Source organism: Megalobrama amblycephala, linkage group LG7 (genome assembly GCF_018812025.1).
Source record: "Megalobrama amblycephala isolate DHTTF-2021 linkage group LG7, ASM1881202v1, whole genome shotgun sequence".
Classification (NCBI taxonomy): Eukaryota; Metazoa; Chordata; class Actinopteri; order Cypriniformes; family Xenocyprididae; genus Megalobrama; species Megalobrama amblycephala.
Window position 1 is genome coordinate 19980267 of NC_063050.1, and position 16400 is coordinate 19996666.

Sequence of the window (16400 nt, forward strand, 5' to 3'; positions counted from 1 at the left end):
TAGACATTCTGAAAAGACTATATTTTGGATATTATCATGGCACTCTCTTGCTCTAAAATATATTAAAGGTGCCCTAGATTAGGTTTTTAAAAGATGTAATATAAGTCTAAGGTGTCCCCTGAATGTGTCTGTGAAGTTTCAGCTCAAAATACCCCATAGATTTTTTTTTATTAATTTTTTTAACTGCCTATTTTGGGGCATCATTATAAACGTGCCGATTTTATACTGCGGCCCCATTAAATCCCATGCTCTCCGCCCACAGAGCTCGCGCTTGCCTTAAACAGTGCCTTAACAAAGTTTACACAGCTAATATAACCCTCAAAATGGATCTTTACAAAGTGTTCGTCATGCATGCGGCATGCATGCGTCGGATTATGTGAGTATTGTATACTGTTACATTGTTTACATTTGATTCTGAATGAGTTTGATAGTGCTCCGTGGCTAACGGCTAATGCTACACTGTTGGAGAGATTTATAAAGAATGAAGTTGTGTTTATGAATTATACAGACTGCAAGTGTTTAAAAATGAAAATAGCGACGGCTCTCTTGTCTCCGTGAATACAGTAATAACCGATGGTAACTTTAACCACATTTAACAGTACATTAACAACATGCTAACGAAACATTTAGAAAGAGAGTTTACAAATATCACTAAAAATATCATGATATCATGGATCATGTCAGTTATTATTGCTCCATCTGCCATTTTTCGCTATTGTTCTTGCTTGCTTACCTAGTCTGATGATTTGGTTGTGCACATCCAGACGTTAATACTGGCTGCCCTTGTGTAATGCCTTTTATAATGTTGGAAACGTGGGCTGGCATATGCAAATATTGGGGGCGTACACCCCGACTGTTACATAACAGTCAGTGTTATGTTGAGATTCGCCTGTTCTTCGGAGGTCTTTTAAACAAATGAGATTTATATAAGAAGGAGGAAACAATGGAGTTTGAGACTCACTGTATGTCTTTTCCATGTACTGAACTCTTGTTATTTAACTATGCCGAGGTAAATTCAATTTTTCATTCGAGGGCACCTTCGACCTCTAAAAAGTCGAACAATTATTTAAATGTAGTTACATTAACATAATTAAAATACTTAAAGTGCTTTTTCAAATATTACCTTTCATGCATTGTGTAATATAGCTGTTTGTGAATGTAAAAGTCTGCAAAGTTTTAAAGGTGACCTATTATGCCCCTTTTACAAGATGTAATATAAGTCTCTGGTGTCCCCAGAATGTGTCTGTGAAGTTTCAGCTCATAAAATACCCCACAGATCATTTGTCGTGTGAGCAAAAACACACAGTTTTTGTGTGTGTCCCTTTAAATGCAAATGAGCTGCTGCTCCCGGCCCCCTTTCCAGAGGGAGGAGCTTTAACAACTCACACTTTGGATACTAAACAACAACAAAGCTGGAGAATCTCACGCAGCCAAAATGACGATTGTCAGTAACAGTGTTCAGCCATTCATCTGACACTGATGGAGAGACTCAGGAAGAAGTTACAACTTTTAGAATACATCTGGACGTTTCTGAATGGTTAGTAAATAAATTTATGTAGCTGCTGTGAAGTTGATTCAACTCATCGACTAGCATGTTAATCTTTTGTGCAGCTTTGAACTGACCCTCGTTTGTGAAACAGTCCGACATAAAATGACGGCATGGTAACAAGACTCTATTACAACAACTCTTCCTCTTCTCTAAAGCAGCCCAACATGGTCTCACCCCATTTGTTGTGTGTTCTTGGGGGAGGGCTTATGTAAATTTTGGGGTTTGTGATGTCACCAACCCAGAAAGAAGCTCATTGTAGTGCCAGCCTTTTGTTGTAGTCCTTAAAAAGTGATTTCTGTAAAATAAAATATCTCCTTTTGCATTGAACTTTGAGCGTCGTAATTTTGCAGATGCTGTTTATGCTCAAACAGCAACATTACACACTAACTAAAGTTAAAAGAGTGAAATCATAATCAAGATTCCCTTTAAAGAGCATGACATAGCATCAAAACTCCCAAAATCAATAGAACAGGCAGCAAACAAACTACAAAATAAAGTGTCTCACAGAATGCCCATGAGATTAGTTTAGTCTGAGTCTAGACTAGTTTATATAAAGGATTTTGTTTTGAAACCAGTAGGTCAAGATCTCTTTGAGTGGAAAATGGTCTTACTCAATGATAATATTGAGTTCAAATGGGTTTACTGGATCTTTACTCATCTTGATGACTCCGGACAACTCCTCCTAATCCTCCCCACTGATTTAAAGGAAAAGAAAAAATGATTACTCACAAAAAAAATTTTTTTCTTTCAACAGAAGAATGCTAGTTCTTGAGAGCCTGTTGTTTATAATTACTAACTCTCTGGATGTGCAAACAAGTGTTTGGCAAACATGACTAGAGACAAAGTGGAAGAGATAGTGTTCAACCTCTAATGCACAAGGCTATGAGATATGCTGACAGGAAAAGTTTGCACTAAGTTTAAACATTTACAGCATTAGCAAGAACATTAATCTGGGAAAACAGAAACCAAAGGGGAAAAAAAAAAACAACACTCAAGGCTCTCTTTCTTCCCATTGTTGTTGTCATTTTACATGAACTCTAACGGCGTGACCCTGATCCATTAGCACATCTATCAACCCTACAAACTTCTCATGACTATCTCATGGACATTCCAGATCAATCTGGCCTCCATCCCAGAGACCTGGAGGGGGTTCAGGCCGACCAACCGCCAAGAAAACTGGCCATACGACACCTCCAGGTGGGGCCAAGAGCCAGACTGTAGATTTACAGGGAGAGGGGAATGTCAGAAGAGGAAACCAGGGGATCTTAAGGACAAAGACTAAAGGAGGAGTTCTACATCAAAGAGGAAGAGTGTCTCAGAAAAGATGAGAAGGATAAAACATTTGGATCGTGAGCATATGAAAGCATTCACGTTTGCAGGCAACTCTTTGTGTTTGTGGTTTATGTATACACAAGCTTTTGCCCATAAATACCACGTGGTGAGCCAATTAGCTTGTGTGTGTATGTGCGTGTATAAAGGACAGTTCACACCAAGAACGATAACTAAAAAAATAACTATAATGCTATTAGCATCCACACCAATGCACGATATCGTTCTGTTTATTATAAGCATGCTGTCTACCACTTTATGTGCTTGCACTCTTTAAAGTCAGGTAGATTCTGATTGGTTGTTTTTATTGTTCATCAGCTGGAAAAAAAAAAAAAAATTTTGAAAGTGATTCCAAAGATTTCTCTGTGCCATTATCGTTATAGTAGTTGTGGTGTGGACTCTGCTATTCTATTAAATTTAGAACGATTTTTAAAACTATTATTATCCTCGGTGTGAACGGGCATTAAGGGACTCACCGCTTTCGCTCTTCTCGATCACGTCCACCGTCTCTCCAGCCTTCAGACTAATCTCCGAGTTCTCCTGCCGCTCGTAGTTGGCCACCACCACGTACTGCTCCAGCACCATGGGCTCACTGCTGTCCAGTCCTGCCGACGAGGGGAAGAAACAGGCTGTCAGCCACCGTCCCGCCATCCCCGCACCTCCCCCGCCAACCCTGCCTTGCCAGCGACCTCCGGCTTGACCCCTGTACACTGCCATCCGCTCTCCACAGCCTAGCGCAACTCAAACTCCTGCTGTCTGTGCATGCTCCACAACGACGGGCCATTTAGACGAACCTTCGCCCTCGCTGGACGCGCATTTGAATGGGAGGGAAGAACGATTACGAAAAAATAAGGCGAGGTAAATTTCCTTCAGGGTTTCGAGAGCTCGGTAGGGACTTGGTGATGCCGGGTCTCCATAATACAGTGATGGTTTTCGGGAGGAAACAGGGAGGGATGTTAGGAAGGGAAAAGAGACTGGGAGAGAGCTGTTTACGGTAGGGGACGTGACTCGCGAGTGGAGCAATAGAAAGTTTTTCTTCAACAGATGAGCAAGATCAGGCCTCCCTCCCTCTCTCCTGCCCTCCCTTTCTCGTTTTTCACTCTAATTCTCTCTCTTTCTCCATCCCTCCTCCCATCTGGCTGAAACGGGGAGAGAAAAAAACGCCAATCAGGGTAGACTGCTCTCCAAGCCTTAAATAGAAACATATGAGTGGGCCGAGTAAAGAGAGAGAAGCTGTGTTTATGTGAAACGCAAGAAGAAAGCATTTCAGCTGGGGTTGAGCCACACTCTCTTTCTCTATCCTTCTCTCTTTCTTTTGTATTTCCTCTGACAATCTCTTTAACCTGGTCTTCTTCATCAATGACTTAAAGGGATGTTTCAGCCAAAAATTAAAACGCTCTAATTATTTAGTCAGCCTTATGTTGTCCTAAATCTGTATGACTTTTTTGAAGGATATCCTTTTTTTGTTGCTGTTGTTGTTGTTTTACATATAAAGAAAATGAATAAGTACCAGGGCTTTCAATCTATAAAATAATGGGATAGTAAATTAGGCGAGAATTTTCATTTTTGCATGAACTATCCCTTTAAGAGTCAAGTGGCCCTATCACATGACAAGTAGAATTTTCGCAATACTAAAGTATAAATTACATCCCACATACACTACTGTTCAAATCCCTATTTCAAATAAATTGTTATGAATTTTCTATTTATAATAGAATCCTAAAAAAAAATATGTATCAATGTTTTTCACAAAAAATATTAAGTAGCACTACTGTTTCAACATTGATAATAATAAGAAATATTATTTGAGCAGCATATTAGAATGCTTTCTGAAGGATCATGTGACACTGAAGACTGGAGTAATGATGCTGAAAATTCAGCTTTGACATCACACAATAAATTACATTTGAAAATATATTAAAATATAAAACAGTTATATTCAATTGTAATAATAATTCAAAATATTCCTGTTTTTACTGTATTTAAATTGAATATCCTGTTTAAAGGCGCTCTAAGCGATTCTGAGCGGAGTAACTTCCTGTTGACGTTCGAAGTGTTGTCAAACAAAACAGAGGCTAGCTAGACCCTCCCTCCTACTCCTCCTGGTCCTCCCCTCCGTGCTTCCTGAAACAGTCATGAACGCGCATTTAAAATGTAAGTAGCTTGCGTATTGACGCTGCTTGTCGGTTATTGGCTGGAGCATGTTTATTATGTTAAGTGGTCCAGGCTGCACCAGTTTGTTTTTATTGCAGTTTTCGGAGCTTGTGGCGACTACAAAGATCACGTTTTTTTACAGTGTGTTCAGGGGACAGGCAGCTAGCGCATAGTGAGGAGATGTTTGCGGTATGTGACAAAAAAAAAAATTGGGCCTAAAAACGCGTCAAATCGCTTAGAGCGCCTTTAACTCAGAAAAACATGACAGCAATAAAATGGGCTGAAAATGCTGTTTCATTTTAAAACTTCTTTTAAAACACATCAAACGTTTCTGGCTTATGCATTCCAAGACTTTCTGCATATAGTTACTTAAACTTCAAATGATGAATTTGTACTTCTAAGAAGTATTTCTTTATTTGCTTGAACTTCAAACACTTTGTGGTTGCTTCCTCCTGTTTTTCTCATGGTGTTGTCTTCTGGACGCTAGAGGCTTTTAATAGGAAATGTTTAAAATGTTCTTAAAAACATAAAATGTGCAATGCATCTTTTTTTCTCTTTTTTTTTCTCTAAAGGCCAAAAGAGGTGGCGAGTGCTTTTGCAGTACCACTTTTTACACATACTCAAAGTGTTATTAGCTGTAACACTGGTATAAACACATTTCTTTTGGACCGCAGTAATGACATGGATTGTCCAACGCATGTAATACCATGGTATATGAAAATGGCGATAATTCTGTACCATGGTAGTGACATAGTATTAGTTTGTACAGGCAATAATTTGTTCATGCAGTCTTGGTGGATAAAGGATGCTCATTAATTCAGGGTGTATTAACAAATTCTCCCCAATTAATATTATTTAAGGGGTTAGTTCACCCTCATGTCATTCCACACCCGTAAGACCCTAAGACCACAAATTAAGATATTTTTGATAAAATCCAATGGCTCAGTGAGGCCTCCATTGCCAGCAAGACAATTAACACTTTCAATGCCCAGAAAGCTACTAAAGACGTATTTAAAACAGTTCATGTGACTACAGTGGTTCAACCTTAATGTTATGATGTGATGAAAATACTTTTTGTGTGCCAAAAAAGCAAAATAACGACTTTATTCAACAATATCTAGTGATGGGCGATTTCAAAACACTGCTTCATGAAGCATTACGAGTCTTTTGTTTCGAATCAGTGGTTCGGAGAGTGTATCAAACTGCCAAAGTCACGTGATTTCAGTAAACGAGGCTTCGTTACGTTATAAGCGTTTCGAAATTTCAATGGTTCACCACTGGGGGGCGTGACTTTGGCAGTTTGATACACGCTCCGAACCACTGATTCGAAACAAAAGATTTGTAAAGCTTCGAAGCTTCATGAAGCAGTGTTTTGAAATCGCCTATCACTAGATATTGTTGAATAAATTACTTTGTTTACATAAAGTATTTTTGTCACTTCATAACATTAAGGTTGAACCACTGTAGTCACATGAACTGTTTTAAATACATCTTTACTAGCTTTCTGGGCATCCGAAAGTGTTAATTGTATTGTTGGCAATGTAGGCCTCACTGAGCCATCGGATTTTATCAAAAATATCTTCATTTGTGTTCTGAAGATGAACAAAGGTCTTATGGGTGTGGAACGACATGAGAGTGAGTGATTAATGACAGAATTTTCATTTTTGGGTGAACTAACCCTTTAAGTTGGATTGGATTGGATTGGATTGGTTAAATGTATTCATAGTCAGTGTCAAGCTGTCATGATGCCAACAGCCTGTGTGTATTGCTAGTGCAATGTGTTTTAACACTCATAAGCTTTTAAATCAGGACTACTAGGGAATCCTTTGAGTTCAGTTGCTCAGTGCTGTTAACGCTGTGGGAGAGAAGAGAGAAAGGAGAGCAGGAGTTCTGTATCTTGTCACTAACATCATCAGAACGGAACAAGCTAATTAGCGCTGCCTCACACTTAATGGTGCCATGTCATGCTAACATGATAACATACTGCATTGCCCAACCAGATACTTGCGGGCAGCTGTGCTGAAGTCAACTGTGAAATATATTTCTGACATTAAACGCTGTTTGTGCCAATGGCAGATATATTTCACTTCCATCTGACAGTCACCACAACACCACAAAGAACACAGTGCTAATTCCAAACTTACCATTAGCATCCGTTTACTGCTACTCTAACCCCAGTAACTCTAAACCAGTAGCTGTGTTTTTAGAATACGATAACTGGTTTCTTGCTGGTCTAAATTGGACATTATATGGTTATTAGCTGGTAGACAATCTTGGACTAGCAATAAACAAGCTATATTAGCTCAAAATGGTTAAGCTGGGTCGACCAGCTAAAAAAAACGAACAGATTTGACTAGCTAATGGCTACCTGGGACACGTTAGAAAAACAATATTCTTAAGCTGGATTTTGACATGTTGATGTTTTTTAGAAAGGACTTAAACAATGCCATGTGTTGTATAATCAGTGCGTTTTCTTAATTTTGTTTCTGACCAGTTTTATAGGGTGTGTGTGATGATCATGGTGAAAACACTCTCCACATGGGCTATAGCTCTGTGAGCGTCAGCATTTATTTCCGAAAACAGAGTGCATTCTTTTTTGAAATGTTTATTTGCAGGCCGTCTTCTCTAAGACTTCCCAGGAGAGCGCTGAGAGGAGACCACAAGCTCTCATGTCATGTTTTACATCTTCTGTTTTCTCACTGAATGTCTTCTTCTGCACTGCTAGCCTTACAACACCTATTCTAAATATTTCGTCTTCTAGCATAAACTTTATAAGCCACATGTAAATCCACAGACCAAGAATGAGATCTTGCTCTTAAAAATAAAGGGTTTTACATCCTGATGTTTTAGGAGAACATTTCAATCTTTTATGCCTCTTTAGCCATTTAAATTCCCATAGAGCCATACCCCTACACACACTAATGGACTTCTCTCTTATTAGAAGTTATCATTATATTAAATTCTAAATTTGCATCAGACTCACTGTTATATTGCAATTATAATCATGTATTATGTTGCAATTCCTAACGAGGTTACCAGCCAAATGGTGATTCATGGTGTTTTATTTCTTTGCCAAAGTCAATTTTGACTCACATTTGGCGCTTGATGGGTGTTCATTTTGGACTCTGGGAAAGAGCTGTTTTAGGAACCATTCTTGTAAAAACTGGAAAAATTACCACATTGAAGAGCTGCAAAAGGAAAAGTGACGGTGCATGCGCACATATAAAGCATTTACCTGAGGCCTCAGACTTGGTTGGACTGTCCTGAAGGCCATACATCCAAACTGAGGGCAGCGGAAAAGAGAGGAAAGGAAAAAAAGAGAAGAGAAAAGGTGCACAAATGTTAGTCAGAACTGAGTGGAAAAAGACACAACAGTTAGAATTGCATGTTTTACTCAAAGCTTCAAAATCCAGCCAAAAGTAACTTTTATAACTCACTTCCTCCAAATCTGTTCATAGGCCCTTAGCATGAGCTTTGACATTAGAGTTATTCCTATGATAGGAAACTTAATTTAATTTAAAAAAATATAAAAAATTATATACTTCATAGAAAATGAAGCCTATTTTTGGAACATTGAATAATTTTGTGGCAAGGTTATTTTCATAAAGCACTTTTTTATTATGCATTCCATCCACATTTCCATTGTTGTAATGTGAACAAATTTCAAATTTCATGCTCATTACTGTAACACAGCAATGAATATCATACCGTCAATGATTTGTTGACTGCAATTTAGTGCAACAAATACCATTATATGTCACTTAAATATGTATTTTTTTCATTACAAATAGGCATCATGGGGGGGGGGGGCATATCCCGCTGCCTAACTCATCTCAGCATCTTCTTAACTGGATTTGCCAAATACCCCATACTGGATAAATGGCAAATAGTGCAGTGAACACACAGCTTAACAGAGTTATTAAGCAAGGCGCCATCTGGTTACAATACCCATAAAGCATCACATGGTGTGGAAAACAATGTGACTGTGTGTGTGCTCTGACAAATCTATTGCCTGAAAAGCAAGTATGTCTGAGTTTAAGGGTGTGAGGTCACAGCAGAGTTTCCTAATATCTCCTCTGTTATCACACACATACAGACCAATCTCCATCAGGAAATTAAATGTCACACGTCACTATCGGTAAAAAATATGAGAAGGCACCAGGGGAGACGTCTCGGCTGACAGGAACAATTACTTTGTTTTTATAACTTATTTCTTTTCAACACTTCAATGGATGCCCCGCAAAGGCCCTTGCATGCATGACACCAAAAAAATGAGGTGTAATTTAACCTGTGTAAACAATGAACGCACTCAAAACTGGCAGAATTCAAGATGTAGGTACTCGCCGTTGCCTTTTTACCCCACAGGACGAACCTCGCCCAACATCCCTCCACCCTTCCGTTCCATTCAACACCTCCGTCTCCTAATCCATTCATTCCTGACATTTCTTTCCTCCTACATTCTATTTGATTAACACAACAAATAAAAATGTAAAATTTGATCCATGCAGTTGTTAGCCTTTCATATCCATATGGATTGTTTCCCACCCAAACCCTGATCTGAACGCTGAAAAATGGCATCAGCTTAACAGGCGAACTGGTGAATCACTCACAAAAAATGTCAAACAAATGCCATGGAAATATATGTCCTCTTTTGGCTTCAAAGGAGCACTAATAACTTCCAAAACTGTATAAGATCTAGATGCAAAATCTTCCTCTATGTTAAATAAACATCAATGCGGCATCAATGTTGTTGAAAAAAATTATTATTATTTTTTTTTTTCAAAACTATATTTCGTAAGGGTGTCAAAAGTACTAGTACATTAGGGGATTTTGCACCGGAGGAACCATTTCAAAATTCTTAGAACTAATGGCAGAAATACCTGCTTTTTGGTGTGTTCGTATCGCAGGAACTGGGAACGATTTTAGTTTTAGGAACGTCTTTTTGGGTCTTTTAGGGTCTAAACCAGCACTATAGGAACTACTAGTGACGTAACGCTTATTGGTTGAACGTGCACAAAACACCCGCACCCACCAGCCTATATATTTAACTAATCGAATGAAGACAGAGAATGGGAGCGCTGTACGCTCAGGCTCTGGCGTTCTCAGCGTCGTCCAAAAAAATGTCCTCTGCGCCGTCAAAATAAAAGTCACAACAACAAGCGCGGTTTACATTACTTCAGAGTTCCTACTGGCGGTGCGAATCCAACCAGGAAAATGGCTCTAGTGGCTAGTTCCTATAACTAAGTTCCTATAACTACCTGGTACAAAAGCCCCTTTTGATACCAAGTTGAAAAATCAAAAGATTCGTAAAGCTTCAAAGCAGTGTTTTGAAATCGCTGTCACTAGATATTGTTGAAAAGTCGTTATTTTGTTTTTTTGGCACACAAAAAGTATTCTCGTCACTTTATAATATTAAAGGGATAGTTCACCCAAAAATGAAAATTTGATGTTTATCTGCTTACCCCCAGAGCATCCAAGATGTAGGTGACTTTGTTTCTTCAGTAGAACACAAATGATGATTTTTAACTCCAACCGTTGCCGTCTGTCAGTCGTATAATGCAAGTCAGCGGGAACTTGGACTATAAGAGTAAATAAAACTTGCATAGACAAGTCCAAATTAAACCCTGTGGCTCGTGACGACACATTGATGTCTTAAGACACGAAATGATCGGTTTGTGCGAGAAACCGAACAGTATTTATATCATTTTTTACCTCTAATACACCACTATGTCCAACTGTGTTCATCACTCGATTCGTGAGGTCTGATCGCGCTCTGACAGCGGCAGTGATGTCTCGCGCATATACTTCAATGAGAGCGAGACATCACTGCCGCTGTCAGAGCGCGATCGGACCTTACTAACGAGTGCTGCACGCGGTTGGACATAGTGGTGTATTAGAGTTAAAAAATGATATAAATACTGTTCGGTTTCTCACACAAACCGATCGTTTCGTGTCTTAGGACATCAATGTGTCGTCACGAGCCTCAGGGTTTAATTTCGATTTGTCTGTCGTGTTTTATTTACTCTTGTAGTCCAAGTTCCCGCTGACTTGCATTATACCACTGACAGACAGCAGCGGTTGGAGTTAAAAATCATAATTTGTGTTCTACTGAAGAAACAAAGTCACCTACATCTTGGATGCTCTGGGGGTAAGCAGATAAACATCAAATTTTCATTTTTGGGTGAACTATCCCTTTAAGGTATACTGAACTCACATGAACTGTTTTAAATATGTTTTTAGTACCTTTCTGGATCTTGAGAGGTTTGGTGACATTGCTGGCAATGGAGGCCTCACTGAGCCATCGGATTTTATCAAAAATATCTTAATTTGTGTTCCGAAGATGAACGAAGGGCTTACGGGTGTGGAACGACATGAGGGTGAGTAATTAATGACAGAAATTTCATTTTTGGGTGAACTATCCCTTTAACTAAACAACATTAATGAAAAAGGGAGAAAATGAATCACTCATGCTCTTAATTTATTTATGCTCTTCATTTCTGACTGTTGACTTTAAAATAATTATTTGGAAAAACTTGTTTTACGTAATACGAACATATGCTACTTTCCATAGTATTTTTTTTTAATACTTAGGCTATATTAACTTTAAAAATTAAATATAAGAGTTTTTAAATAGCATATTAGATGTTATTGAAAATTACATTGGTATTGGAATTGGTGTTGAATATTGAATTTTGTCATGAAAATCCTTCTTACTTTCCAGTTCAGGGTTGATCTCGAGGTCAACACTGCACTCCATTAAAAAAAAAAAAAAAAAAAAAAAAAACTTCATGGAGTTTGAATTAAAGTGACTCAAATGCCTTGGAGGTCAAATCATTAACAAATGCTCCACACCCCTGTGAACAGATCCGCCCCTTTAGTGAAGCTCTTCACATCTGACAGATATTAACTTTCCACCTCTCTGACCCTTCCTTCACACAGAAACACTGAAACACTCACTGTTATGAACATATTCTCAATCTCTCACACTCCCACCAATGACAAATAGACACACACAGCATCACTCACACACACACTAGCGATTAAGCTCAGGTCACTGCTGGTAGAACCGAGGGAACGTCTGTTTTGGTTTCTCTCACTGTAATTTACGTCTCTTTCCTGACCCCAAACGGTTGACCTCCCTCCATTACAGGAAACATATAGATCTTTCTTACTTTTGTGTGGAAGGAATTGTGTTTCACCCATGCTATAGTATTACAATAAACATGTCTGAAGAAAAATACAAAACTTGTGCATTATGGACTTCCTTGAAAGAGTCTTTGATCTGTGTGGTTTTAGACATCTCTTGGCTTGAGCATTCCCTATAGCACACTGGAGATATTTTGTGCTCTATGTAAAAGACGGTTATGTTGATTTGAATATTTTTAACTGATCCAGTTGTTGGCTATGCAAGCTCAGCATGTATAACTGCAAAATCAAGAAAATATCAACAAACTAAAATCAAACCATATGCTGTCCAATTGTGTTTTGGCAGAGAGGTCACATGAGAGAGAAAAGACTGCACACTTCAAAAAACAAAACACATGCTAAACAACACAAATCTATTTTTGTACCAATGGGGGACTTTTGGAGAACTTTTATGCCCTAGGGGTTGATTTTTATTTTTTTTATTATAAGTGGTTCACATTAAAACTTTGAAAAGTCTTTTTAAAAGTTAAAGATCTTAAAAATTAAAAGTCTTATTATGCTATTGTTATGTGCATTTTGTCATTTTTTTTTAAATATTTCTAAATAGTTTTAATTTACTTTTATTTCAGTTTTAGTTTTATTTCAGTTAGTAATTTTTCAACATTTCAACATTTTTGTTTAAAGTTTCATCTAATATTTATATTTTATTTCAAACTTTAGTTTAACTGTTTATTTCAAATGTTTTTTAAAGTTTGTTCATTATAAAAAAAAATCTAAATCCATCATATAAATGTTTGCATTTTTAAAACAATGATCTAAACAAATATTGAAATAATCATTTCATTAATCATAATGTATGCCAACCGACAGCTTCATGGGCACTGAAAATTCAGCTTTTCTATCATTTATAGTTTTCACAGTTAAACAGTATCATTTTTACAATAATTCCATTAATTTCTTATAAACAAGGAAACTCTGTCAAACATGCCTAGAAACAATTTAAATTAAACATCATGTCATTTTCCAGTAGCTAACATCTCTAAGTGGTCAAACTACATTCATTAAACATCATTAACAAGGACTTTTTAACCATAAAACCACACTGACCTATTTAAGCCCATTCCTTTCAACAGAAGTCGAACAGACAAACATACACCACACATACATACGCAAACATGGCCTTTCCTTTCAAACTAAAACTATCCCTCCTCCCCTAAAACTCCCATCTGTTCCGCACGCCTCTCTCTCGTTCTCTCTCCGTATGGCCCCTCCACTCCTCCACAGAGCCCTGAGTCTTGTGTAAACAAGCTTAGCTAGTCCGACGTCACACAGAACCCACTCTGCCACGTAAACCAGGGTCTGACTGACTGACCCCATTCCAGCAGAACCCCACAATCCAGCCTCCGTTTTCCCTCTCCACATCTGACTCTCACACGAGGAGCAGAATGTGGGGAACTGCAAGTAATGCGTGTCCTTTCCTCGCAGTGGAAGAAGTGCCCATACAGGAAGACATCTGAGTGTGTGTAAAAACATCCTGGTACCTGCATGGGGTGCTGTAGCCTAGTGGTTAAAGCTTAACCCAAAAGTTCAAATTCACAAAGGTATGATCTGTGAACTATCACCCCTGGGTCTTTAAGATATTTAAACTCAGGCTAACTTCCGGGGGGATTGGATTAATAAACTCCTCTTTAGTTTTAGCCAGGGCTTGACATTAACTTTTTTGTTTGCTCACTGTGGATATTAGTTTTCCAAAGTTACTAGCCACTCTAGCATTTTCACTGGCCACAATATTGACATCGATTCCCTGGGAGAAAAACTGCCATATAGATATTTTTAATATTATCTCATAATTTGGCAGCAATTGCTGTCACTTTAAGACCTGACGCACGGATCCATTATACTGTTACACATGAGTTTTCTTTCTCAACTGTTTACATTCACTTAAAACATAACTGACTGTGTTTATGTGAATACTCATCAAGACCAGATTTTGTGTATTTGACTGTTTAAGCACAATAAGCAGTGAAAAAGAACTTATTTCAGTACCGAGAGGCAGTTTTATGTGAGCGCGCTTTGGGTGTGAACACAAAATCTGCGGGAATGAGTAAAATTATGCACAATATGCGTAATCCCATGCCTAAATTCAAGCCCTGTAACACCAACAATATTCATCCAGAGCAAATGAAACGAGTGAGTCAACTCGCTGAGCAAAAAAAGTGCAGCTGGTATCTATTCTGTGGAAAATTACTAATGGAAGTGTTTCAGACAGTTAAGAAAAATCAATATTTTTGACAACATTACATTGCACTTAGTTTATTATTTTAAATGCCTTTTTAAAAGATTACAATTGAAAAATATATATAGTATATATAAAATTCAACCCACCAAAGCGGTTAGTAGTAGTGATTGCTGAAATCAACCCACATTTGGTGGGTTGGCAGGTGTTCATGTCAAGCCCTGGTTATAGCACAAAAACGTGAATGAACATCAGAATGTATGTTAAAAGATACAGTCCAACTTAGTGAAATATCTTGTACCAACTCTCATGTAATCACCAAATTAGTGTTTCAACCACAGAAGAATGTCAATAAAACAATCTCAGGTAAGTCATAAGCAAGTTTTTATATGACAGTCCTCATTTAAATGACTATATCTTAACAATGGTTTGAAACACAATAAAACTCTCAAAAATGAGTCAAAATGACTGAAAATGTTGGAGCAGGTCACATATAAATTTTCTCTATCATGAGCCCTAAAAGGTAGATCAGATGGTTTTGGCACACTTTACCTAATCCTCAAGGTTTTGAACTTCTGAACAGGTGGTTTGTGTCTTCAAGCTGACATAAGAGCAGTTCTGAGAGGACAGTCTTCTAGCAGAATCAGGCAAAACTGATCCCTATTTGGGGCTTAAGTGTCTTAAACCCATCTGCTTGTCAAGATGGTCTGTCCCTACGGAAAACGGGACTAACAAGCCAAATTGAGCTCTTTAGGGTCTTAAAGAGTTATGTAACTCTTGATACTTTTTGAGCTTACTGTATTATAATGGTCTCAAATGTTGATATGCCACAGTAAGGGGACTAAAAATCCTACAAAAACAGAAAATAACAGATAATACTAGCATAAAGTATACTATAAAGCATAAAAAAGTCTACAAAAAAATAATTGCAAACCAAATTGAAAAGAATGGACAAAAATCTTTTTTGAAAAGAATGGACAAAAATTACAAAAAAATACTACAAAACACACAAACAGGAAGAACATCACCAAAAAGCACCAAGAAAAACCATCAATGAAGTCCTAAATTAAGAAGCATTAACAAAGCATCAACAAAATCTGACAAAAACACTGACAAAAACAGGTTCTACTACTTATACATACAGGGTTCAGTTGGGTCTGTGACATTTATTTATATAAAGCCCCACAGCTATAGAGTAATACTATTGAATTATGCTCTGTGTGAGTGATTACATTGTAATCATATACTGTTAAAGGGCACCTCAGTGGGAAACAAGGCCTCTGTCTTCCTGCCACCATAAAGCAATGAAAGTTTACTTGTGACCCCTCTCTTTAAACTGTTTACCTAAGCCACAAGGAAACCCTTCTTTAGTTTGTTAGTCTCTATGGCAATATCAAAGTTTGTCTCATGATACACATCATTTCAGTTTGATTATATGCATTTGTCATCAATTCTGGAAAAGCAAAAGCTTAGATGTCTTCCTGCACAGGCCCTATTACCATTGCAAGGAGAAGATATGCTTTACTTGCACTTTCATAAAGCATAAGTAGATTGTCCACAGCAAACATTTAGACATTTAATGACCGTTGAAAAGACGTCACTCCGACACGTCCTGTCATGGTTAAAAAATACACTGCTCCAAAAAATGAAAGGAACACTCTGAAAACACATCAGATCTCGATGGGGAAACATATCATGCTGGATATCTATACTGATATGGACTGGGTAATGTGTTAGGAATGAAAGGATGCCACATCGTTTGATGGAAATTAAAAATATCAACCTACAGAGGACTGAATTCAAAGACACCCCAAAAATCAAAGTGAAAAAATTATGCAGCAGGTTAGTCCATTTTGCTGAAATTTCATTGCAGCAACTCAAAGTAGTTTGTAAGGCCCCCACGTGCTTGTATGCATACCTGACAACGTCGGGGCATGCTCTTAATAAGACGACAGACGGTGTCCTGGGGTATTTCCTCCCAGATCT

At 37.9% G+C, this 16400-nt stretch overlaps 1 protein-coding gene across 9 annotated transcripts in view; it reads right to left on the bottom strand.

The window, feature by feature from the left end:
• Window positions 1-16400, bottom strand: part of sh3pxd2aa (SH3 and PX domains 2Aa) — a 137728-nt gene that overhangs the window by 33138 nt on the left and 88190 nt on the right. For 5 of the 9 annotated variants that reach the window (XM_048196365.1, XM_048196369.1, XM_048196360.1 and 2 more), the window contains 2 exons: window positions 8268-8315; window positions 3355-3483 (listed from right to left, as the gene is read on the bottom strand). In XM_048196365.1, coding sequence (XP_048052322.1) covers window positions 3355-3483; window positions 8268-8315 — 177 coding nt within the window. Of the gene's footprint in view, window positions 1-3354; window positions 3484-8267; window positions 8316-13285; window positions 14111-16400 lie in introns of those variants that run through there. The other 4 variants (XM_048196363.1, XM_048196364.1, XM_048196367.1 and 1 more) reach the window with 3 other exon arrangements.